This window comes from Podarcis gaigeae (assembly GCF_964106915.1).
Source record: "Podarcis gaigeae genome assembly, chromosome: 6".
NCBI classification, from domain to species: domain Eukaryota; kingdom Metazoa; phylum Chordata; class Lepidosauria; order Squamata; family Lacertidae; genus Podarcis; species Podarcis gaigeae.
In genome coordinates, this window is record NC_139682.1 from 58,528,202 (window position 1) to 58,553,798 (window position 25,597).

Genomic DNA, 25,597 nt, shown 5'->3' on the forward strand with positions numbered 1-25,597 from the left:
CCTTTGAGTTGCTTTTACTTATCCCTTTTTCTGGCTTTTTGCTGCAAAATCAGAGGATGTCTTTGAATGGGTCTCTAACACTGTGCTGCTCTCACCTTGTATTTAAATGCATGCAATGATTCTTTCATGGCTTTGAAGCAGTGTCTCTTGCTCCCTGGGTACATTTATTTATTTTAGGAAGAAATATAGTGTGTCCCCCCCCCCCGCTTTAGCAACTGTGCACAGCATGATTTCAGGGTTGTTGTTTTTCTGTTCTCTTAATCAAAATTATCACTTAATTCATTTGATTATTGAACAGTTCTCATATATTCCCCCCCTCTCAAGCTTTCCAGTGCATCATTGAATATCTGTTCATTCCAAGTTCATAGGCACATATAACAAAAGCAAGGAACAAAAATATGAAAACAGCAAAAAAATCATGTTTTCTATCCCACCCCCACCCCCTCCACCCCTGGAATCTGAATGACTACCTACTTCAGCCAGGAAACATAAGGTTATATTTAGTCCACCAGACACCTTGGATCTACGCAGTGGCAGAGCTTCATGCTCCAGCACCAGGGGGGAGAGCAGGCGGGAGTGGGGCTGGCGTGGCCCCCGGGGGCATGGCACACTGCCCACAGGGCATGGTGCACATCCTGGGGGCATGGCACACTGCCTGCGGTGGTGTGGCACCCAGCACGGGGGGGGGGGGGGGGGAGCCGCGATGGCACCCCACCAGGATCGTGCTGCTGGGGGCAGTGAGCTCCCCCCCCCACTCCTCTTCCTCTGCCAGCGAATCTACGTCACGAATCAATTTTGGTATTTGATTCCAGTATTTAAAACAGAGAAATCTTGACTGATACAGCATCAGTAATCTTGAATTACACCAAATGAAGAGCCATAATAGCCACCATATCCCAACATTATCAGATTTACAGTGGTTGGTTTTTCTTTTGTTTTTTAAATGGTTTATTTCTACTTCCAAGCACTAGTATCAGAACCTCCTGCATTTTGTGTAAAAGAATAAAATGTGTTAATTGAACTTGGGTTCTTTGCATCTGGCAAGCGAACACAACGCATCAACAGCACCTGTATTGCTGGGAAATGTCAGAAATGATACTAATACAACTGCTAACAGCAGAGCAAACAAAAAAACTGCAAAGCAATTGGTGAGATATAGCACACTGCATCGAGAGAAAAATATCGGCTACAAGTGGGAGTAACTTTGCAGACATACAGGAGAAGAAGATATCAAAGACAAATAGAAACAAGACTTTAAACAGGGACATCACTCTTTGCTGTGGCGTTTTCACCACTTGTGACAAAACATTTCAGTGGTTCTGAGATGGACTCCTTTATTATTATGTCAAGAGTTCTCTTGTCAAGCTCTTTCTCTTAGGCTGGAATGTCACCCACAAAATTCTGCTAGAAAGGGCTTTCAGCTATACATAAATTAAGGGCAGGGCTGAATGTTGGTGTGCACGTATAGGATAGTAGATATGTATAATAAAAATCAACTGAACAAGCTAGTTCTGATTAAACTAATTCATTGGTTTCAGTGGGACAATTGTGACTAGTTTAGTTGAACTGAAGGCCAGGTCTTGATTACTCTGAACACTGGACATTTCAAATCATTTATATCAACATTTTATATCAGACAGAAATCAAAGTCCATCCTGAGCACCTTCTGGCTATAGCAGAAAAATTAAGTCCTTGTTAAACTTAAAATAGTCCATATATTACTCTGTGAGCATTATTATTGATGCTATTATTGTGCGCATAATATCATGCTAGGTATATTCCTATGAATTTTGCTCACTCTAAAAGCCTGATTCGAATCTAGCGCTGGCAGCAAAAAAAAAGCTCACCTTGAATTAACCGTAGAGAACACAATAGATGCCTAGCAGTTAAGGCAAACACTTTCATGGATAGGACTTGCATGATATGGTTGTACACGAGTTGAGAAATATTAACCCTAAATGAGTTTTTGGGCCTCCACAGATTGAGACACCCAAGTTAAGCCAGTTAAAAATGTCCTGCATCATACTCCATTCATTCATGCACCTGTTTCCTGGCAATATTTTCTTCCTATAAAAACCTCTGTTTCCTGAGGGCATTTATTACATTACACTTCAGAATTTTTCATACATTGGGGGTGGGATCCTTTAATAATCATCTAGCCTCTTCTTGCTCTAGATACCATCGGCAATACTTTTAGTCTGACAACCATGAAAATACAAATTATTTTCATTCCTCCCCCCCCCCCCCATTTTAATGCTGTTGACCTTCCAGTCCAAACACACTAAGAAAGGAAATGAGAGATATCTTCAGAACTTAAATAAAATGTAAGACATAACGTGAAATAACATTTAAGGATTTTTTTAATTGTTGGCTGCTTTGAGGGTATTTTTGGGCAGCAAAGCAGCCTGTATTCAACATACTGATATTTACAAAAATTGCAAATCCGAATTCTGCAGGTGCCAACAGTTTAAGATGCTGAAGATTTTCAAAGAATCTTGGGGGGGGGGATATCCATGGGATTCCCCACCCCCCAGAACAGACACCCCCTATCTTGCACCCATCTCTCAGTTCTTAGGGCTTTCCTCTCCAAGCTGATCCTGCAACATAGGAAGAATCACCTGAAATCTGACTTGTGCAGGTTTATATGGTGCCAAATTTGTGAGGCTGGCAGGTGCTGCATTCGGTGGTTGGCACTGTCCCACTGCTCCTGAGGCAAGATGCTACCATCCTACCAAAATGTCCACCATTAAAAATGCATAACTATATTATTTTGATATTTGCTGCCAGCTAAATTGGTGGAAAAGCTTGTGACGGTTTCAGAAGTCAATTTATCACATGAAAAACTTGCTGTAACAGAAATTAGGTCATAACAGCAACATTGGCTTCAAAACTGGGTCAGCCATTAAGAGAAACTTTATGACTGTGCACAATTGAAAGATCTAATCAATGGATTATGACTAATATACCATGTTTATTGCTCTTATTTCTATGCGCGTATTGCCTTGCTCTTTTACACATGGCAAAATATGAAATTAAAATTAAAGGATTACAGTGGTACATCGGGTTAAGAACTCAATTCGTTCTGGAGGTCTGTTCTTAACCTGAAACCGTTCTTAACCTGAGGTACCACTTTAGCTAATGGGGCCTTCTGCCGCCGCTGCACTGCCAGCGCGCAATTTCTGTTCTCATCCTGAAGCAGAGTTCTTAACCCAAGGTACTATTTCTGGGTTAATCTGTAACCTGAAGCGTCTGTAACCTGAGGTACCACTGTATAACTGGCTGCTGCAGATATGGGACTCCTGCAGCAGCAGCAGCAGCAGTAGTAGTAGTAGTAGTAGTAGTAAATTATTTGTACCCCACCCATCTGATTGGGTTCCTCCAGCAACTCTGAGCTACTTCTAGTCTTTTGCTATCTAAAACATCTGGGGGGCACCAGGTTGGGGGATGCTGTCCTAGCCAAAAAAAAAGTTATCAACACTACTTCAACCAGCAAAATGTCACCCTGAGTTTTGCTTCCTGACCATGCTAGTGTGTGACAGAATGCTTTGAACGGGCATAGATTAACTGGAGGCTGGAGGCACTATATTATGAAATCATTATTCCATGGTACCTACCTATCATTGGGGCATATTGCAGCCTCTTGAAAATCACAGAAAACTTGTGCCACCCAACAGAATTTAATCAGTCCATGAGAGATTATTCATAACAAATCTGTCAGCTTCTGAGATGTCACGGAACTACTGTATCTGTTCCTTCTTGCTGAAGCAGAGTATCATGTAAAATATCAGGCAATATTTTATATTATTAACAGGATGCCTGTTCACAAGCTTCATAGAGCACTGGCTACATGGAACTTTGGTCCAAGTTAGCATTAGGCCTCTTGTGTCCTCATGTGGGAGTTTGTTGCCAAATTTTTTTTATACATCCATACTGGTTGTAGCGTTAATGTTTTTGATTTATTTTTACTGGAGTCCACATTTTTACTGGTATTTTTATTTATGTTCAATATATGTATTCTTAACCACAAAATATGTCTTTATATGTACCGTATTTTTCGCCCTATAAGACGCACTTTTCCCCCTCCAAAAATGAAGGGGAAATGTGTGTGCGTCCTATGGGGCGAATGCAGGCTTTTGCTGAAGCCTGGAGAGCGAGAGGCGTCGGTGCGCACCGACGTCTCTCGCACTCCAGGCTCCAGGAAGCTATCCGCAAGCCTTGCACGCCCGGAGGGAGTTCCCCCGGGCGCGCAAGGCTTGCGGGCGGCAGCCTGCAGCGCGGAGCACGGGGCGCCCTCCGGAGGACACCCAGTGCTTCGCGCAGGTGTCCGCTAGCCTTGCGCACCTGGGGGATCTCCCCCGGGAGCCGAAGGCTTGCGGGCGGCAGCACGGAGCACGGGGCACCCTTTGGAGGACGCCCCGTGCTCCGCGCTGGTGTTGGCCAGCCTTGCGCACCCGAGGGATCTCCCCCCCCCGAGAGCGCAAGGCTTGCGGGCGGCAGCTGGCAGCGCGGAGCACGGGGCGCCCTCCGGAGGCCGCCCCGTGCTCTGCGCTGGTGTTGGCAAGTCTTGCGCACCCGAGGGATCTCCCCCCGGGAGCGCAAGGCTTGCAGGTGGAAACCGGCAGCACGGAGCACGGGGCGCCCTTCGGAGGCGGCCCCGTGCTCCGCGCTGGTGTTGGCCAGCCTTGCGCACCCGGGGGATCTCCCCCCGAGAGCGCAAGGCTTGCGGGCGGCAGCTGGCAGTGAGGAGCACGGGGTGCCCTCCGGAGGACGCCCCGTGCTCCGCGCTGGTGTCGGCAAGCCTTGCGCACCCGGGGGTTCTCCCCCCGGGAGCGCAAGGCTTGCGGGCGGCAGCACGGATCACTGGGTGCCCTTTGGGGGCCACCCCGTGCTCCGCGCTGGTGTTGGCAAGTCTTGCGCACCCGGGGGATCTCCCCCCGGGAGCGCAAGGCTTGTGGGCGGCAGCTGGCAGCGCGGAGCACGGGGACCCTTCGGAGGACGCCCCGTGCTCCGCGCTGGTGTTGGCCAGCCTTGCGCACCCGGGGGATCTCCCCCCGAGAGCGCAAGGCTTGCGGGCGGCAGCTGGCAGTGAGGAGCACGGGGTGCCCTTTGGAGGACGCCCAGTGCTCCGCGCTGGTGTTGGCAAGCCTTGCGCACCCGGGGGCGCGTGGGGCGCCCTGAAACAGAGGGTTCCCCATGCTGCGGACTGTAGCCTGCCGCCCGACGCGCGGGGCACCCTGAAGCAGAGCGCCCCTTGCGCCAGGCAGACATGGGCCAGCCCCACAAGCTCGGAGGACAGCGGGGAGGCGCAGCACCGCCATCCCACTGTTCCCCGACCTGGTTTTGGGGGAGAAAATAAAGGATTTTTTTTCCCCTTTATTTCCCCCCCCCCAAAAAAAGTAGGTGTGTCCTATGGGACGGAGCGTCCTATGGGACGAAAAATACGGTATATATCAAAACATGACAAAACCATTAAATTAGGAACCAGGTTTACAGTCTTAAAATAATCCTGAAAATGTCAAAAATCTATAGGCTGTTCCCGAGTTATAAATTCTGCATATCGATCCCAGCGATATCATTTTGAGGAGACTCAAGAGGGCTAATTATGGCAGCAAGTGAGCCAGTAGAATAAATAGCGCTTGGCATATTTGCTTGGGATATACATATTACACACTTTAAATGTCAGAATAATAAGGAAAGGAAATGTTTTTTTAAAAAAACCCTTCTATCCTGATTGGCCAAACTTTGCCCTGCTTGACATACCCTCATAAGTTAAATGTACCCACATATTTGACCCGTTCCTCTTCTGGGAGATTGCTAAAAAAACAAATACTGAAGAATTTTTGGTATATTGCAAGTCCTTGTACGCATCGGAAACTAATGATTTTCTGACAGCTATATCTTCACTCAATAATCTTGAGGTAAGAAAGACGGTGCTGTCCTGCACGGCTGTCAAATGCTGTCATGCCTCAGGTTGAAGTTGCTTCAGGTTGAGCGCTTTCAGGTTGCGCTCTGCGGTGACCCGGAAGCAATGACACCATGCGCATGTGCAGAAGCGGCAAATTGTGACGCAGACATGCGCAGACACGGGTTGCGTTCGCTTCAGGATGCGAACGGGGGTCTGGAACGGATCCCATTCGTACCCAGAGGTACTACTGTAGGTAGTTGGCTCTCAGGGGAGCCAGGAGCTGCTGGAAGATCAGAGGGAAGACTCCCCTGTCGCTGGGCTACTCACAGGCTATTTAAGGAAGCCCTGCTCCCTGAGCCCACCATGGGACTTATCCACCCACCCACCATTTATTTCGTAAGTTCTTGGTTTTGATGTGGTTATCATCTGGTTCTGCTTCACCCCCTATTCTTTTTTCTTGTTGTTGTTCCATGCAGTCACTTTGCTGCAAACATCAGTCAGTTGCTCTATGATGGGGCTGGGAAGGGTATGGAGGGTATTACAAATCTAAGACGTGTGGGACTTATAGCAGTCAAGTACAACATTCCTACAGTGGACATGTTAGGGGATATTTTTGTACCACTCAGGATAAAACCTCCTGTATCCTCCTGAGCTGGGACAGACTTCCACTGCATGTGACTTGATGTGGGTGTGGCCTGTTGTTGGTAGAGGAGCACATGGCCTCCATATTCTGCTCTCTGTGTTCTCCATTTTTGTTTTCCTATGTGTTAGGAGAAGTGACTGCTCAGTCGCGGTCACTTGGGACTAATTCCCTTATGGGGCAGTTCATGTAGATCAGACATAGGCAACCTCGGCCCTCCAGATGTTTTGGGACTACAATTCCCATCATCCCTGACCACTGGTCCAGTTAGCTAGGGATCATTGGAGTTGTAGTCCCAAAACATCTGGAGGGCTGAGGTTGCTTATGCCTGATGTAGATATATAGTTATGTAACCTAAGCCTGCCTTCAGGGATCTATCTGTGAACCTGAATGAATGTGTGAGTAAACTAGGTAAAGGTAAAGGGACCCCTGACCGTTAGGTCCAGTCGTGGCCGACTCTGGGGCTGCGGCGCTCATCTTGCTTTATTGGCCGAGGGAGCTTCCGGGTCATGTGGCCGGCATGACTAAGCCACTTCTGGCGAACCAGTACAGCACATGGAAATGCTGTTTACCTTCCTGCCGGAGCAGTACCTATTTATCTACTTGCACTTTGATGTGCTTTCGAACTGCTAGGTTGGCAGGAGCAGGGACCAAGCAATGGGAGCTCACCCCGTCTCGGGGTTTCGAACCGCCAGCCTTCTGATCAGCAAGTCCTAGGCTCTGTGGTTTAACCCACAGCGCCACCCGCGTCCCTCTGTGAGTAAACTACTTTTATATTAAATTTAATCAGATTCTCATATCTATTCTTTTTAAGAGGGATTAGAAGGGATCTTACCAGGAATCTTAAATCCTGAGGTTTAGACGAGCTAGCAACAAGCTAACCGCTGTATAATTTTAAAAGGGGGATGTTTGGAACTCTGCTAAGATATGGAACTTGCTAGCGCAAGTTAGGAAGGGTATCATTAATTAAGATATCCTCTCCTGCCTCCCTAATCATCCTCACAAGATAGAATCCAAAAATCCATGCATGCATTTTGGACACAATTCCCCCTCCTCAGAACACAGCCCTCCTCCCACAAATAGCAAAACGAATTACAAACAGTAAAATTAAATCATCCCACGTTAGTAAGAGGGACAGTATATTTTCTTTCTCCAGTGTTTTTGAGGATTAAAGTGTTAAGTGGAGTGAAACCTCACCAACAATTGTTCTAATTCTTAGTGACAGTATTTGCCTTGAGTGACACTTTCCATCAGAAAGTGCAAGTACATCAAGCACACCCATCAAGACTTCAAGTACAAAGACAGCTAAAATATTAATTAAAATGTATATTTTTTCATGAATATTACATTTGCAGTGCATGAAAGTACGCTATAAATGCAAAGGAAAAAGTCACAGGCAAGATTTCTGACAGTAACCCAAATACATTATTTTAAGCTCTAATTATGGAGCAGTTTCTTTAAAACCATCCATCTAAAGTCAGGCCTGCCAATGCCAATTTTTAGAGAATTTGCTGGTTTAGGGCTACACATTGATTTTTTTATTGTGATAAATTAAAATCCAATATTAGCCAACAAGATACAAAGCGCACAAAAATCAACATTTGTCTCTTTTAAATTAGGTCAGACGTATGTGCATGAGTAACGCAGACAAATGAGAGAAATCAGACATGGGCATTTTGTGAAATAAGTAATAATTTGGCAAATGATTACATGACAATGAACTTATCCAAACTGGGGCAGTGGGGAAGCGCCAGAGGACAGGAGGATTATAGTCCACACAGGGATGCAGCAACTATCCAGGATTTTCAGTTCCAGCAATGAAATTATTTGTTTGAAGATGTGAAGTACGCTAAATAGTCAGAAGCTGCTGTAAATCCATGTGTGGTTGCCCCATGTAGAGAATCAATGAACTGCAGGTGGCAACCTTCTCAGTGAACTACCTTCCTGATTGACCACCAAGACTGATCACTGGATCCTTCTAGGCAGAAAGGAGTAGGAAGAACTACCCTTTATCCAGCTGATCCTTGCTTGAGAAACAAGATCTTCCTGAATCCTAGATTATTACATATTTGGGTCAGCTTCCAATTTGACCTCAAGAATTCACTTGCTCTTTGGTTTGAACTCCTGGCTTGCCCCTAGGTCCTGTTCTTGACCCCTACTCTGTCTTGGGGCTCGTAGTTCCTGACTCACCTCAGACTGCTTTCCATGGCCCAGTCTCAATGGGAATATTGCAACTGTAGTAACTGCAGCTAATTAACTACTTTTTTTCTTTACTGTGTTCTGTGGAACATCTGGCATGATGAGGAAAAGTCAGAATCAGCAGAATAAAGTGATTGTAGGAAGAAGGGCCTGTAACTGGGATTTCTCCTCATTTTATGACATCGATAGTAGCAGGTTCTCAAGTGAGAACTGGAATGAGAGCACACCAGTTGCAGGCCTATATCCTGTAGTGCATGGTGTGTGGTGCCACAACTCACAGAATCTCTGGTCAGTCACATTGTTGTTGCTTACTGGAAGATATAACAGGGTGGGAGAGATGGTGGTGCAGTGCAAACACACCAGCAGAACTAATCCTGCTGGTGCTTTTGCCACTTCCCCTCTACCTCCCGATCAGCAGCAGCAGTGTGACCAACTAGAAATGTCACACTGTGTCACACTATCCACACTATCCACTACTGGAATGACAACAGCAGACTTCACTCTCTTATAGCTTTAGAAATTATATTACCATTCTGGCCAGTGAAGCTAAAAATCTTCTTTTTCAGGTGCTAGCATCTTTGTGGATGCTTCCTCTGACTCATACTCATTTTTTTCTCATTCTAGAAGTCTGGAGAAAACAATTTCCCTATGGACACAGGAACTGCTGTATGTAACTTGGAAATGTCCTAGTAAATCCCAGATACTGCCATAATGCCTCACAGATTTCACATCCCACTTCAGATACACTGGAAAGGATGAGCTTGGCGGACAAGTTCATGAAACATTGGCAACTCTTCCTTGGCATCACTTGTAAATTACAGGAAGCAGAATGCAACACTTGCATAAGGTTATAAGCTTAGATAATCAAACAGTGCATCATACTTTGAATATATAGTACCCAGTACTATCCCAATAACTCTTCATAATTGACACTGCATTATTTACTTGTAAGTTTAATGATCTTGGTTATCCAATAACATAATATTAATTAGGAAAGCTAATTCTATCTGCCATCGGTCTGATTTTATTTCTAGCATCATGCTAAATAGTTAATTTATATAAAAATTTAATTGAGATCCTTTTTAAAATTCAAGAGAGGGCATAAGCCACGGTGAAGATAATTATAGTTAAGATAAAAGCTGTTTTTCAGTGTGTTCTGATTTTATTTTAATGTTTGACTTAAGCCCCTGTTAATCCAAAATAAAATTGTTTAAGTGATGGAAATATGATTTGACTATGAGATAAATTCAAACCATTCTTTAGCCTCTGTGTTACGAGATTTTAATATAACAACAACAACAACAAGCAGCCACTAGTACATACTTTCAGCACTTTACATATGAACACAAAACCCTCCTCTCTCCCCTCCCCCCATAACAAAGACCAGGAGTGCCAGCTTGGTCCTGCGACCATGGGTGCCTGGGGCCCTGGCACTGAAATTTGTGGGTGACCAGCCTCTTCATGAGGAATTTTGTGGGTGCTTAGACACCCAAGGCCTCAGGGAGTTGGCACCTATGACAGAGACAGTTTAGGCTTCCTTGCAGCCACAATCTGAATAACAATAATACACATGATAATTGCATCCCCACAATTAAGATCATGTGTAGTTTGACACAAAATACCAGTTCAAATGTTTGTCTTTCACATGGAAATGGACAGAAATGAGTCCTTAATATGTCCTACATCACCTTATGTATTCTATCACAAAAGCCCCTGGCCCTAGTTTTAACAACTTCAAGGTATGTGGATAAAATCATATCAGACACAGAAGTAGCTTCATTGAGTTACTGTGTCAAACGAGCAAACAAAACAATAACTACGCCTTAATTATTGAAGGCTGTTGCTTTGATCTACAGCAGGTGTCAGAATACCTTTTCAGCAGGGGAGCAGTCCGCTGTTCCTCAGACCTTGTGGGGGGCCGGACTATATTTTTTGGGGGGGAAATGAATGAATTCCTATGCCCCACAAATAACTCATAGATGCATTTTAAATAAAAGGGCACATTCTACTCATGTAACAACACGCTGATTCCCGGAGAGTCCGCGGGCCGGATTTAGAAGGCAATTAGGCCAGATCCGGCCCCCGGGCCTTAGTTTGCCTACCCATGATCTACAATAAGCAATTTATGAAGCATGTCATCTGTTTTGTGTGACTTTATATTGATCAAAAATTACTGCCCAGCCACAGGAAGCTTTCAAGGATACAAGAACCAAGAGATTCAATTGTGTTGTCTGGTGTCATTATTTTACTTACTCCTGTCTTCTCATCAAAGATTTTGATTCCTCCAAATGAGATAGTTAAAAATATTTTCTGCTTGTGTTCCCCTTTTGAACGAGTTGCAGCAACAATTCCCTGTTGGGAGAAAACAGAATGGTTCCGATTTAAAATAATTTGACATTTTGTCTCTGCCCATTGTCTGCAGACGTTAGTGAGCAGTGGCAGTGTGTTATTCCTTAAAGAACTGAACCCTTTCAGCTTTCCGTTGGTTTGGGGCAATATATTCTCTTTTATCGATACTTGTTATTAAGTAAGGCCCACTGAATTAATTGGTACTGACTTCTGTATAAATGTACTGAGGACTGTGTTGGACACTGGCTTCCATAGGCAGATCCACTTTACATATCAATTTTCAAAACACCCTCCTGCTATGAACTGTGTTATTCAGTTTTCATCTGAAACCATGTAGTTTTGCCACAATCAAAATCTTACTGTACTGATAATTTCCCTGTACATTCTTCTTTTTTCTGCTGCCTTGGAACACAGTAGAAATGTTTTATTTCTAGGTAGGTGAAGCTGATGAAATTTCCATTTTGGGAAGTAGGTAGAAAATTCTTAGTATCCACATTCTTTGCCTCTTTCTTTTCTGATTTGAGTTCTCCCCACTCTCCGCCTTTACACAAATATTAACTTTATTTTTCTTTTTAATTTCTAGATTCATAAAGAATTATATAATCACAGAAGTCGAACAACCAGAGGACTAGTCCACTTTTTCCTCAACAAATAAGGCCTCTGACTGTTCATACAAAAAGCCAAAATATGGTGTTTTATTTTTGATGCATTAATTAGAACCCCTTAGACAAACCACACTCACAGTCTTTCTCTTTGCCACATTAGGAAATGCATTTATTATCTAGAAAATAACACTGTTGCTAGAAGCAGCTGTATAAGTTCTTCTGTTCCAATTCATTATTTTTAAAGCTAGTGTAAATAGTATCATCAATACTCTTTCCAATAGCGATTTCTGGTGCTGAGTATGAACAGGATTGTAGCCAAAATGGGATCTCTGAGAAACAACATGGCAGTAGCAGATGGAATCCTGAATAGAGAACAGTAACTTCTGCAAGCATTTGTTGCAGGTCTCATTTGTGGCAAAAAAACATCATCAGACTGTATAACTTTGGGCTACACATGGGGAAATAACATGCTTTAACGCTACCTTGTGTAAATGAACAAAAACATATATGAAAAAAGGTATCCGGAAGAAATATTGTAGCCCAGCTTTATTGCAGACATGCTAGTTTTCCATACAGATGGATTTATTTTTTCTCTTGAGGACACATTCAAGCATGTGGCATCACAATCTCTAATCTTGGGCAATACAGTTTAGATAGTATCCCCACCTAATCTGCTGTATGCATACAATCCATTAGTCTTAATGCCCTACTTCAGCATCTATCAAATTTAAAATGTTACAGATCCCCTTTTATGGTATCTAGTTATGGTGGAGCATTATGCTTAGTTGTATAACACTGTTCTTGAAACAGTCAAACTTGTGACAGCACTGATGAGCTAGTGTGGTGATAGAGTATTCATAAACACCCCTAAAAGGTAAAGGTAAAGGGATCCCTGACCATTAGGTCCAGTCGTGGCCGACTCTGGGGTTGCGACGCTCATCTCGCTTTATTGACCGAGGGAGCCGGCGTACAGCTTCCGGGTCATGTGGTCAGCATTACTAAGCCACTTCTGGCGAACCAGAGCAGCGCACGGAAACGCCGTTTACTGCTCAGCAAGCAAAATGTTTGTAGTCCAGCTTCTGCAAAGGAAGTGAGAGCTGACCAACTCACTCAGATTAAATCTTGCACAGGCCTTCAGAAAAGAGCAGCTGTGTGGGGCAGGGTGGCGACTGGGAAGAAGTCTCAGAAACTAGAGTATCTAAGGTGAGTGAAGGAAGGAAAAGGAACAGGCATTCAACTGAGATAAGAATAGGTAGAAACTTGGAGAAAATAAAAGGAAAGGAACTGCAGATATCGAGTACAAAATTTACTAATACTATTACGATGATTTGCTTCCACATATAGTCATTCTATATGTCATTATTGTTTGTTTCTGTTTAAATTAGATTTACTACTTAGAAGTCCTTGCATGGATATTCTACAGGTGGAAGCTGTATTTTCTACATATATTGTACTTGGTGCCATGGAAACGAATATATATTTGGAGTATCTACTTTCAGTAATGTTTTGTAATGTGAAACTGACAAAAGCATGCTATTTGGATGTACACTTTTTAAAAATTCATCAATATTTCTGGTGTCTATTCACAGCAGTAATATTTTCAAACTCTGGTATGTGGTGCTTACAAATTACTAATCCCAGAACTGAAAGCAGCTCTCCAGCACACAACCCTAAATCAGGCTGTTTGCACATCCATTCAGTTGTGATAACTACCCTGAGACATTCAATCAGTCCTGTGTTATTTTCAAGCTCAAGGCAACAAGAGTAATGTATACTCTCCGATCAGTGTTAGAGACCAAGATATGAAAGCTAGGAGCTAAATGGTGCCTTAAACCTAGGTTATGGACGCAACAACAGAATGTCTAGGCACACTTTTTTTATAACAAGAGCACATTGCTGAAAATGAATGAACTGCAGCTAAAGTATGATGTTCATTTTTCACCCACTGAGTACAAAAATTTTGCATTCCAAATTATTATAACATGACAATGCTAGTTTATTTTTTGTTGGGGCAGGGATTTTTGCTTTCTGGGGATTTATCGTGAGAGATCACAAATATTCTTATAATAATATGCAACCACTACTCATGTTTCTGAACTGTTCTTTACGCACAAGTTAGCATTCACTGCATCCCTAGGAATTTTAAATTTAAATCTTTATTGTGATCCAAAAACCCATCAAAAATTTCAGAACAAAATACAATTAAGACAGCCAACCACAAAAGAGAGAGGAACCGGGGCGGCCATTTTGTTTTATCTCAAGCATTATGATACTTGTTTCTTTTAACTTCCAAGAGAAATTTTGCCACGGCCAGTGTAATATCATTAGAACTGTCATCCAAAAGATATTTAATATGGGAGGCTTCAGATTTTCCCAGCAGATTTGCCAGTATGTGTTTGATCAGTTGGTCCCTTGCTTGCTCGTACTGCCCACAATGCAATAAAATATGTTTCATGCAATCAACGTCCTGAGAACATAAACAAAGCCTATTCTGATAAGGGATGTCTCTCAGTCTACCATTTAGCACTTCCAATGGAAATACATTTAGTCTGGTTATGGTAAATAAACACCGTTAGATTGGTACAGACAGGTTCCTAAGATATGAGGCTATCTGAAAGTCGTACCCATATTGGATTCCTTCTGCTACCAGGCCACAAAGTACTTGAGATCAAGATTGCAGGTTGCTATGTGAAATGTCCCAAAGCCTTTGCCTCAGGGATTCCAGGGCGGAGTCATAGCCCCGTTGATACAAGAGGGCATCCCTATCAAATGATGCAAGCTTATGGAAAGAATCTGGCACAAATGGTGACTTGTCCCAGAGTCCAAATGCAAGTGGCCAGGTTCTATGCCCTTCATGTAGGCCATTAAATAAGGCTGCCTTTAGTAGAAACAAATTAATATGCTGCAGGTAAATTTTCAGCAGAAGGACATGAATATTTAAAAAGAAATAAATAATACCATCCCAGTACATGGTAAAAACCAATAGAGCAGGAGCAAACAGCAATCTGAATTTGTGACACCACCTGTTTCTTTTGGTTCTAGTAACCTCTCAACATTACACAGGCAAGTCTCTCAATTATGCTAACAGGAATCAAACATTTTGGAGGAGAGATGGAAATTGAGACCCTCTGGGATGGAGACAAAAGGGCCAGCCTAGCCTTGTTAACAGCCAGAAGCTCCCAAACCACTTGTTGGCAGATGGAACCAAGGAATGAATGAGAAAGAAACTACGGTACAAACAGTTTAATCTTATGCATGTGCTGTGGTACATGCTGCTTAGACACAAAAAGAGCCAGCCTTTCAAATTGGGTTCTTCCTTAATTACCAAGTACTTAAAATCACTTTCCAACTTTTTCTTTTTTAAAAATTGAACAAAAATATTGTAGAAACTCAAGATGTGTGTGTAGTAAATGTTGGCATATAAACTATAAATATGTACATCATATTCCACTGCATGTTTATGTGGCTTCGTTTTATGTCTCTTATCCTTACCCCATTTGCATGGACAATGTTGTTTCTCAGATCAGAGATTTTGTTGCGAATACATATAAGTTTACTGGGAACATTTGCTTCTGTACCATCTAAAACAGGGGAACCCATGGCCCTCCAGATGTTCTGGGACTCCAACTCCTGTCAGTCCCAGCCAACATGACAAACAGCCTGAGATGATGAGAACTGCAGTCCAGCAACATTAGGAAGGGTAGGGGTTTCCCATCCCTGATCTAAAATAAGAAATGACCTCCAAAAGGCATGGATCTTTGAATCCAAAGTCTCTTCACGTATTTCCCTCCCCTTTAAAATGCGCTTGGTCTTCCCCGTGCCATTATCACCACAGTCAATGTGATGATGTCACTGAGGGCAAGCAAACAGGATTTTCCTCCATTTCTTTGCATTGATACAGCCATGTGACTAAATCTGATCGGCCATGTCATGACTTTTAATAGGAAGAAGGGCTTTACAAAATTTGACAATGAAGCAGTCTATCAGGGCTCCAAACACCAGGGAATCGGTGCAAGAACATTGTTGGAAGTGATGTTTCAGGTAGCTCTTTGACTCCTCAAATCCCCTTTTCACATAAAAATGGCTCAGTCCAAATAAGTAATACTTTGATCAATAACATATTTGGGGAGGGGGAGAGATTTTCACAACACCTTTAATTTCATCATGGAATCTTGACATAACTTGTCGCCTCGTGCCGCAGAAACTTCGTCTATCCCAATGAGTTTTGCTTTGTATCGAACACCGTCGCCTTTAAACCTTTTTATTAAAGTGGCTTCGCTGCGATCCTGACCTGAAAAGAGAGAGGTGCAGTTTTGAAATGCATGTAATTTTATGAAAGCAGTAGAAAAGCTAAAGGTCTACAGGCCAGTTAGATGTGTTAATCTGTTTTGTTGTCTATATGTTTTATCAAAGTCCAAGTTTTTGAACCATTTTTATTCAGACTGCAACCGTGTGTGTGTGTGTGTGTGTGTGTGTGTGTTGGTAATGTGCTTTTCTACTCCTTAACTGTAATGAATTGAATTTTTAAATATTGTTTTAGTGCATACCAGTCAAGTCAACTTTCATAGCCACAATCCATGTTACAGATGTTATCTCCCATCACCACCACCACCACTGTGACCAGCAGCAATCTGCTTAAACAACTTAGTTGATGGCTCCTACACACCAGAGGCCAGTGGAAATGAGGAGGATTGATGCAGGTCCTTCAGTACGTATCTTGATATATGTTTCAAAAAAATGTACTAGCAAATTTACAATCACCTATGTTCTTCCACACACTTTTTGGGTGGGTTTTTTAGAACAACAGCAAGTTGTATGTATAGCATATCTGCCTACATGCCCTGTCAGTATGTAACTGGCAGAATGGAATCAATAAATTAGAAGGCGGGAACAAACACAACAGCAAACAACTAATTGTATAAACCGGAAAGGTGAAAGTTGCTCCTCATATACAGATTCCAATTAGATTATTCTGGTTTAATTCAAATGGGGAAAATGTGGATTAACAGCTGAAAAATGCTTCATTGTGAACAAGCTCTCAGACTATCCCCAATGGAGGTCGCCAGCAAGAGCATCATATGCCTTCCATGTGGAATGTTGCAGCTGCTATGAAATTTTCTACTACGCAACATGTTTTACAATCATTATTCCACATGCCTTCACAATTAGCCCTGCATGATAAGCTAGGATGAAAGAGAGAGAAGAACTGGCCCAACTCCAGCCATCCCGGAACACTCAAGTTTGACTGAGATTTGAACTTTTGATATCCCAGGTCAAAATCTAGCAATCAATCCACCAAGTAACATGTATGATACCTTCAACTCAAATTAACAATGGTACCAGTTCCCCACAACTTTGAACATCTGAGAACCACAACCTCCAACATTCCACTTTAAAAAAATAATCACATTTATTATTTTTAGAAGACATGTGAAGGCAACCCTGTATCAGGAAATATTTAATGTCTAATGTTTTACAATTCTTTTATATGTTGTAAGCCACTCAGAGTTTAATATTTGTTGTTGTTGTTGTTGTTGTTTATTGCCCTACAACCAAACGGTTCCAAGGACAGGGCACCATAACTACAATTACAGCAACAACTTCAGCAAAGTGCAGTAAAAGTAAAAGATTATGCATCATAAAACAATACACATCATTCTAAGAAAATTATAATAATTCCAAATTTTGTTTTTCCTCCTGTCCCATCCCCACAAATGGTTTTGAAAATAATACAATAAAATTCACTAGGACCCCTGCATGCTTTCCTCCTGGGAGATGCCAGCTTGTAAATTCTGTGGTTGATTGATTACTTTCAAACATGTAAGGAAACTGGTGAGATGCCAACAAAACCTCACAGTTTTCCACCCACATCATCTCCTTATTACACCAAGTTCTCGTCTGAATTTCCAGACAGTATTTATCAAATGGTTGTGTCCTCATGCTCTTAAACAACATTTTATAAAAGACTAATGGCACATGGATGATGAGTCAGAAACTGTAAGTAATTTTTAAATTATGCTGGAGGGAAATGCTGAGGCAGATGTTACTACTGAGTGCTAAGAGCAATAAAGTAACATTTGCGACACTAAATTCTGAGGGGGGGGGAATCACATCTGGATGCACAACAATGCTTAACATTACCATCAGGCTATTCTACATGCCATTCATGTGTGTAAACATTCTTGTCTCAATTATTTTGTTTTGCAGTAAATAAAATCTAATTTGCAAACTCTTTTTGTCAACAATCTTCATTATATCTAACAAGTTAGGCACTGCCATTGTCCTTTCTTCTGTGTGCTTGTGTGATGTGGCACAACAGTTCTCACTCACTGCTGGAACACTTAAATTCTAGCTGGCTTCCGATTATCTAGTCACATGGTCATCACAGCACACTCCAGATGTTGTGGACTACAACTTTCATAGTCTCTTGACCACTGTCCATGAGAGCTCTAGACCACAACATCTGGAAGGCATGATGCTGTCTACCTCTGAACCAGGCAGAGCCTGGACTTCCCATAAAGGGCAACCTGGTGATGTTCAGTTCTATGAACTTACATGAATTTCCTATACTGTTTGTGCATATTCAGCATTTATTTTAAAAACCGTATAATGAGAAATAAAGTGCTTTGATACAATTGAAAGGCTGATTAGTAATCTGCGGAGGTGACACATATTTATAAAGTAGATGAAAATAGAATAAATGAATGCTAAAACCAAACAAATGGATTAAAAAATCCTTGAAAAGAGTGAATGCAGATATAAGGGCTGCCATCTGTTTAGTTAATCATTTGCTTTAATTTTAACCCATTAGTCAACTGATTAAAATAAGCATTTCTGTGGTTTAATGTAAGTATAATTTTGATTATGCATAGTCCATGTTGTGCTTTTTATACAAGCCCTTTCCACCAGCTCTGCATGGAGATCCTTAGGAATATAAAGTGGAAGCAGGAAAGTATAAATGAAATAAAAGTAGCAGTGTCTGTAGGGGGAAAAACTTATTTGGGGCTTTCCCATTCTAAATTTAAGGTAATGTTACACGCAGTTCTGTTCAGATACTATTTTCACCTCCAAAGCTGTAAACACAATGGAGTTGGGACTTTTTTGGATTTGCACACCTCTACATCTTCACATTAAAAAAAACAGATTCTGTGTTGCAGGGTCATATTCACAGGATCTCTCCTGTGAAAGGCTTTATGTCATACCTGAGACCTGTAACCATTCTTTATCACACGCAGGGATGTATGGAAATAGTAACATTTGAACAGGCCCCTTGCCAAGGCATATTCTCATTACACATGACAGCATTTAAAGGGAACATATTGAACAAGATCCCTGGGTGTGATTTAAAGCAGCATAAATAATACATTTCTGAATTATAATATATTGTAATACTGCATGGGATGGTGAAAGAATGGAAGCGTCATTAAGCTGAACAACAAATTTGGAATGCTGCATGGAAAGCCCAGAGCAGAATTAATTGACCAGCTTTCTATTCCCTAAAGATGCGTCCAGCCTTATTCAGCTTTTCTGCCCTGTGATGTATATTCTTTTCTTGCTTATACATATCCCTTCTTTCCTCTTCACTGTTCTCTTACACATATAGGTAATTTACCCTTGTGGCTGTTTACCTCCAGAGGTATTTTACCGAATGATGCATATCTTTGAAAGTTTTCAGAGGAAAGTGAAATATCTTTCAGATCTCAAATTACTACTTACCCATGTAACATATGTATGTTACCAGAACTCAATCACAGCAATGTGCTTCTTGCTGAATCCAGGTGTCTAAACTGGTACTGATGCTGCTATAAGTGACTCAGCAGATATTGCACACTGTGCTCATACAATGGCATACTTAAGCCTAGCTAATTAAAATGGGTAATTGTACAGGTGTTTGCAAAGACCTTGTATGTGAAGCATTTTAAGGGGTCTTGCCACTAACATTTAATTTGTATAAGTGCTGTTCTCCTTTAAGACATGCATGTGCCATATGGAAACATTCCTCCTCTGTGACTAGCAGTGATGTCGCTTGCTGTTGAATTAGAACTGCAATTTTTGAATTTGCAATTCAAGCAAAGGCAGTCCTGTTACCACTGACTGTTTTACATAGCTCAAAAAACTAGCAAAAACTTCCCACCCTCGCACACACAACAACGAAACAATTACATTTACACAAAACAATAAAAACTGAACTAAGACCATAGAACCTATTTTGGAAATTAAAGCTGGGGTTTGAATAGTTTTGAGGTTACTTATTCTCACCAACAGATCACCAGAAGTGATCATGAAAGATGTCTTATAAATCACTGATTTATATCATATTCTTATGTGAAAGCCTCACCTTGCATTCAGGTAACGGTCCATAAACCTTTCCAGAGCTTTTAATGTATGCTAGTATTCAACAGGACTCAGACCTGGGAACTGTCTTCCACACCAGGGCTGAGCCATGGAATATGGAAAGGAACAATAAAAGGAAGCACATCTCAGCATTCAGAGTTTCTTTCTCACTAGGCAACCTGTATCCAACATATATTCAAGCTTAAGAAGCAGGGCATTCATAATAGATGGGCATAGCTTCCAGACAGGTAGATAACAAATTCTGTTCTGTCCCTGTATGGAGGGGGGTGGTTGCATTTGCTATCGGAGCCAGAGTGGGCCTGTTAGGTGCATTCGGGTGAATATTGGCCAACAGGGCCATGGTATCAATGTCAGGTTCATATCCCAAAGGAGTATGCAGTGAGGGGGAAAGAGTTTTCTCAGGCCCTGCTGTGTGATCACAGCATGTGTCTGGCAGCTGGCTCAGGAGATGGGAGTTGAAACCCTGCTAACAGTACACCTCACTTCCCACACTTCATTGATTTTTGTTAATTTGGTTGAATTATTCTGATTGCAGATCCTATAGTTGTTATAGTTTAATAAACCAGTCATCCATCTTTCTTGTCTCAAATCTTCATGGGGGTGTTGACAGATTATGAGTATTAGAGGCATGGTGTGGAACGAAAGAAGTATCAAGTAAAAAAACAACAACTGAGGCTGAGACCAAGTTCTGTGGACACAAGCTATGGAGAATGGGGGTTTTGTGCATCAGGGAGCCTAAGGCTTCAAACCAGGGAGAGCTCATTGCAAAACTGGTGAATTAATGTCTGTTACAGCTCTACTCATAAGGGGCTTTGAAAAGCATAACAGGCTTCTCGATTGTCCACTGTCCTTTTAGCTCAGGATCCACTAAGAAGCCTTGTCCTGGATGAGACTCAGGGTAAATAGAATAACTCGAAATTAAAAAAGATCAGACTTCCAACCCTGTTTCTTTTTCTTTCTTTTTTTCTTTTAAAAAGGCAAAACATTTCTTAGCAACATTCCATAACCTAGAGTAAATGATTATATTCTTTTATTTAAATCTAAGTGCCCCTCAGGGCATAGTGTGCATCATCTGATTCTTAAACTTTTAATGTATAACGATATTATCAGCAAAGACAATAGCATGCCTTAAGCAGAAGGCTCTATAGTATGACACTGCCCTGTCTTTTGCACTAATAAACTGCCCACACACTATCTGTCATACATTCAGATTATAAACTTGAGGTAACATGTTTTTCAAACCTCAAAGGGATCTGATCCAGTAGCACACACAGCCACGCTGTAAACACTCGATGTTTTCGTGGAGGCAATTAGCATTTTTATAGCGCAGACATGGTGAGAATACAAAACACTGCAGTCAGGAATGACCTCTAAGGTGCTACAACACCTTAGAAAAAGATTAACCCTCAATCAGGAAAGGACTTGCATTTGATTCCATCTTTTACCTAATGGGGAATACTTCGAAATCTCTCTCTTCCTCCCCACACTATGCAACAGAATTTTATTCAAATCTACCTCTTTATTATATGGTCATGGACCCAACAATTTAAAACCAAGAACCATGCATGTAAAATACATGTCCTAAATACATTAAAATAGGCTGTAATACATATGTGATATAAGATGTCAGGAAGATATAAAATATGTCTAAAATAAGCTATACAACACAATACACAATGTGGACACTAAGACTAAGTTTTGTTAAAAGGGCATAAGTAAATAACATAATCAGATTATGTGGTCAGATTAGTGATCAGATTTTTGCAGCCAGAAATCTAGCCACAATCTCTGTTAATAATCTGTTCATAACTGTCAAAAGGTAGGCCAGATACCATTCAGAATCCCTGGAAATTTTGAGAGAATAGTAGTCACCAGTTATTCAAATCAAGAAAGTTATAGAAAACAACTCTGTCCTGGAGGCCAGAACCTGTAAGTTTAGAAGCTCCCCTGCATTGTATCTAGTCCAACCCGCTTCCCCTAAAGTCAGCCTCATACCTAAAGCACTTTTAACAAACATATAACTAGCTTTCTTTTCTTGTCAGCATCCAAGGTCATAAATGAGGCCGCATACATAGCATAGATTTAAAAGCACTTTCAAGCACACACACCCTAAAAATAATCCAGGGAAGTATAGTTTATCCCTCACCCAGCTACAATTCCCAGCACCCTTAACAAACCACAGTTCCAAGAATTTTTTGAGGGGGGGGAGTGGAGAGGATGTTTTCTAAATGCACAGCATGCATAATTTTCTGGGATGTTCTTCATGCAGCGCAAATGCTCTACCACTGAGCTTGTGGCCCTTCCAATCGCTACCACCTCACCACCACAGATAATTACCCAAGGGTTGTTAAAAAGAATCTCTAATCACATGCTATAGTGTCAAAAAGCCACCTGCTAAAACTGAATGGGTCTGTCATTAACTTAAGTTCGTGGACATTTTCATACATTGATTTAAGCCTTTCCGCCATCCTAGCTGGCTTCTTCAAAGGCTCCTTCCCGTGGGACCTGCCCAGGAACATAGCCTATCCACTCCTTTTAGAAGGTGCTTGACACCTGCTTCAAATTCAAGGTGAACTCACAGCAGCCCTTCCTGTCTCCAGATGTCAACAAAGATCAACCTGCTCCTCCCAGCAGACTTCTTTTAACACCTGCTTACTAAGAGAATGGTGGGAAATTCCTTCCTATTGAGATAGCAGCATGCACATGTGTTTGTGTGTGTGTTTATATTTTTGTGCAACATTTTTATTTGTTCGTTTGTTTGGAAGCGAACACTGCAACTGACACTGCTCCCATTTTTGGTTTTTAAAAAAATTGCTGCTAAACTCCCACTGGTTTCAAGAGGATGAGAATTTTGTACCCAATAAGACTATACTTATGAAGATTATTCCAGAGCTTAGGTGAATTTCCATTAGAGTTGCATTTCAAAAAATTACCCATAATTGTATGTGGAAATACAGTGATACCTTAACTACACCATCACGTTATTTAGATTATCATCTCAGCAGCGCTTTCATTTTGTTTAGCATTGTCATTCATGGTAAACTCCAGTTGAGAGCTTTTTACAGCACTTTGCATGATTAGTACTTGAATAGCATTACTATATTCAAATGCCTTTGTACATCTCAATTCCTAGCACCAAGGGTATAATAAAGGGCTATTTTCTGTGTTTATTTGCAATCTGCCATTTTATACCATCCCTCCCACAATATTAGACATGACTTTGAAATGGAAGTCAATTGTGTATATCAAGGTGTGCTGCTTTTTCATTCTTTTGATTGTTTTGTTTGGTTTTAAGGGTTTCCCTCTCCACCCAAGCCTCAGCAAATAACAGTAGATATCTGAGGTGTGCATTTCATCATTTCTGTGAGATAAACTAATGGCAGATTGAATTATTTCTTAATAGCACAAAGCGGAATTTGTGATTGAGACAAGAGGGCAAAATTACCGTGATGACCTCTGTATAAATTACATTTGATTAAACTTTTAGATAAATCTCAGTGGGATTGTTTAGTGGAAGTCCACTGCAGGAGACACTGACTGAGTACATGTTTTCCAGTGTAATGGAAGTAAAGAAAGATGATCAATTTCACACTCTAGTTCTAAAGAGCTGACTGATGAATTTTAATTTTGAATTTAGGACTTTCAAGATAAAGTTATATTATTATTTCTAGAAAGACCATAACAGCCGGGAGCAATTATGTTTCAATTCTGCTTCCCCCCCCCCCCCTATAAATGTTTGTTAATATTAAAGTGGAGATTTCATTAGAGTGCCTGTGGTATAGAAGAGCATTTGCACTGCAAAAGTCTAGCTTTGGAGCCCACTTTTGTAGAAAATTTAATTTTATTTTTATAGAATATTTATTAAGATTTTCAATAATAATACAATGAAAAAGAAGAAGAAAAAATAACAAAAATACAAAAATAAAAATAATTAAAAACACACAGAATTTCCATTACTTATTTTCCTTTAACTTATTTCCCGGACCTCCTCATACCTCCCTTTTTTGTATTCCAATTCAGATTGTTAGTTCAGCAAATCCTTACCATTACATTTTTACCTATTTCTAAACCATTTTTTCATATTCTCTTAAGCATTACAGCTGGAAACCACTTACCGTATTTTTTGCACCATAACACTCACTATTTTCCTCCTAGAAAGTAAGGGGAAATGTCTGTGCGTGTTATGGAGGAAATGCCTATGGGTGGCATGCCTACGGATTTTCCTCGTATAAAAACTACGTGCGTGTTATGGTCGGGTGCGTGTTATAGAGCGAAAAATACGGTAATTCCTATCCAACATCATTCTAACATTCATTAATTTTACAATATTTCTGTAAATAGTCTTTAAATTTCTTCCAATCTTCTTCCACCGACTCTTCTCCCTGGTCTCGGATTCTGCCAGTCATTTCTGCCAATCCCATATAGTCCATCACCTTCATCTGCCATTCTTCCAGAGTGGGTAGGTCTTGTGTCTCACTTATGTAGAAAATTTAAGAATATGTAGCCTGCTCCTATGCAAGCTTTCTGAGTGGTAAATCCTACTGTGTTTGATGGGCTCAATCCTGCCCATGTTTGAACTTGCTCATGAGGACAAGAGGAGTTTAAGAAGGTAGCACAAGCAAAATTTGATGAACGTCAACTGTTCATCATTGCAACGGAGAAAATGAAAAGAGGAAATCAATTTAAGTTGCTATAGGCTGAATATGAGGATTGATTTATAAAACAGTTGTGAAAAGTCTGACTCTAAGGCCATTACCTCTGAATATCCCATTGGTAGAGCTTGAGCAGACTGTGGGTTAATGAGTCATGAGAGAAATAAAATCCTTACACATTTAGAGACGAGCTGTTCTTTATTACTGCTTCACATTTTCAAGGTCTAAGTCACATAATTTAAAAAAAAAAAAAACAGGTTCAGTGCTAAGTCCTGATGGGCCTTGGCTCAAATATAGGGACAAACTAGATGTGACATATAGAATGCTATTTCCCCCCATTCTCTCTCACTGAAAAGCAGCAGCAAAAGCTGCCCTCAACAGCTGGATTGTGACTGGAGAATGTGTGCTCAAAATGGCACCCACCAAGCTGTTCACCAAGTTGATTTCCCACATGCAGATAAAAAGCAGCATGTGGAAAACGATTACCAAACCGCAAAGGATATAGTTAAGCAGTCCCTCCCTGCCTATTCTTTTAGTTGGTGAACTTGCTGAAACTGTTTTTGGTTCAAAAGGAAAACAACATGGGACTTTGCATAATATAGCCTAATGGTACTTACTTGGGAGTAAGCCCCATTGAATTGAATAAGAATTATTTCTGAGTAAGCATGGTTGAGATTGCACTGTAAAGTGGCCAAGTTCTGGTTAAATGTTGAGGGCAGTTGTAAGAATGATTGGGCAATGGAACAATCTAGGGCTGAGCTGAAACTCCCCAAAATTTATCTCTCTACATATTCAAGGGTGCAAACGGCAGATTCATTTCAGCTATTTTCTGGAGGCATAAAAGGGGCAAGAATCAGTGGTGAGCTGTCAGGGACTGGCTGGACGATGAGGA

At 41.3% G+C, this 25,597-nt stretch overlaps 1 protein-coding gene across 10 annotated transcripts in view; it reads right to left on the bottom strand.

The window, feature by feature from the left end:
• DAB1 (DAB adaptor protein 1) overlaps nucleotides 1-25,597 on the bottom strand; it is a 654,787-nt gene that overhangs the window by 65,374 nt on the left and 563,816 nt on the right. For all 10 annotated transcript variants that reach the window (XM_083742749.1, XM_083742751.1, XM_083742754.1 and 7 more), the window contains 2 exons: nucleotides 15,850-15,989; nucleotides 10,998-11,096 (listed from right to left, as the gene is read on the bottom strand). In XM_083742749.1, the coding sequence (XP_083598875.1) occupies nucleotides 10,998-11,096; nucleotides 15,850-15,989 (239 nt within the window). The remainder of the gene's footprint in view (nucleotides 1-10,997; nucleotides 11,097-15,849; nucleotides 15,990-25,597) is intronic.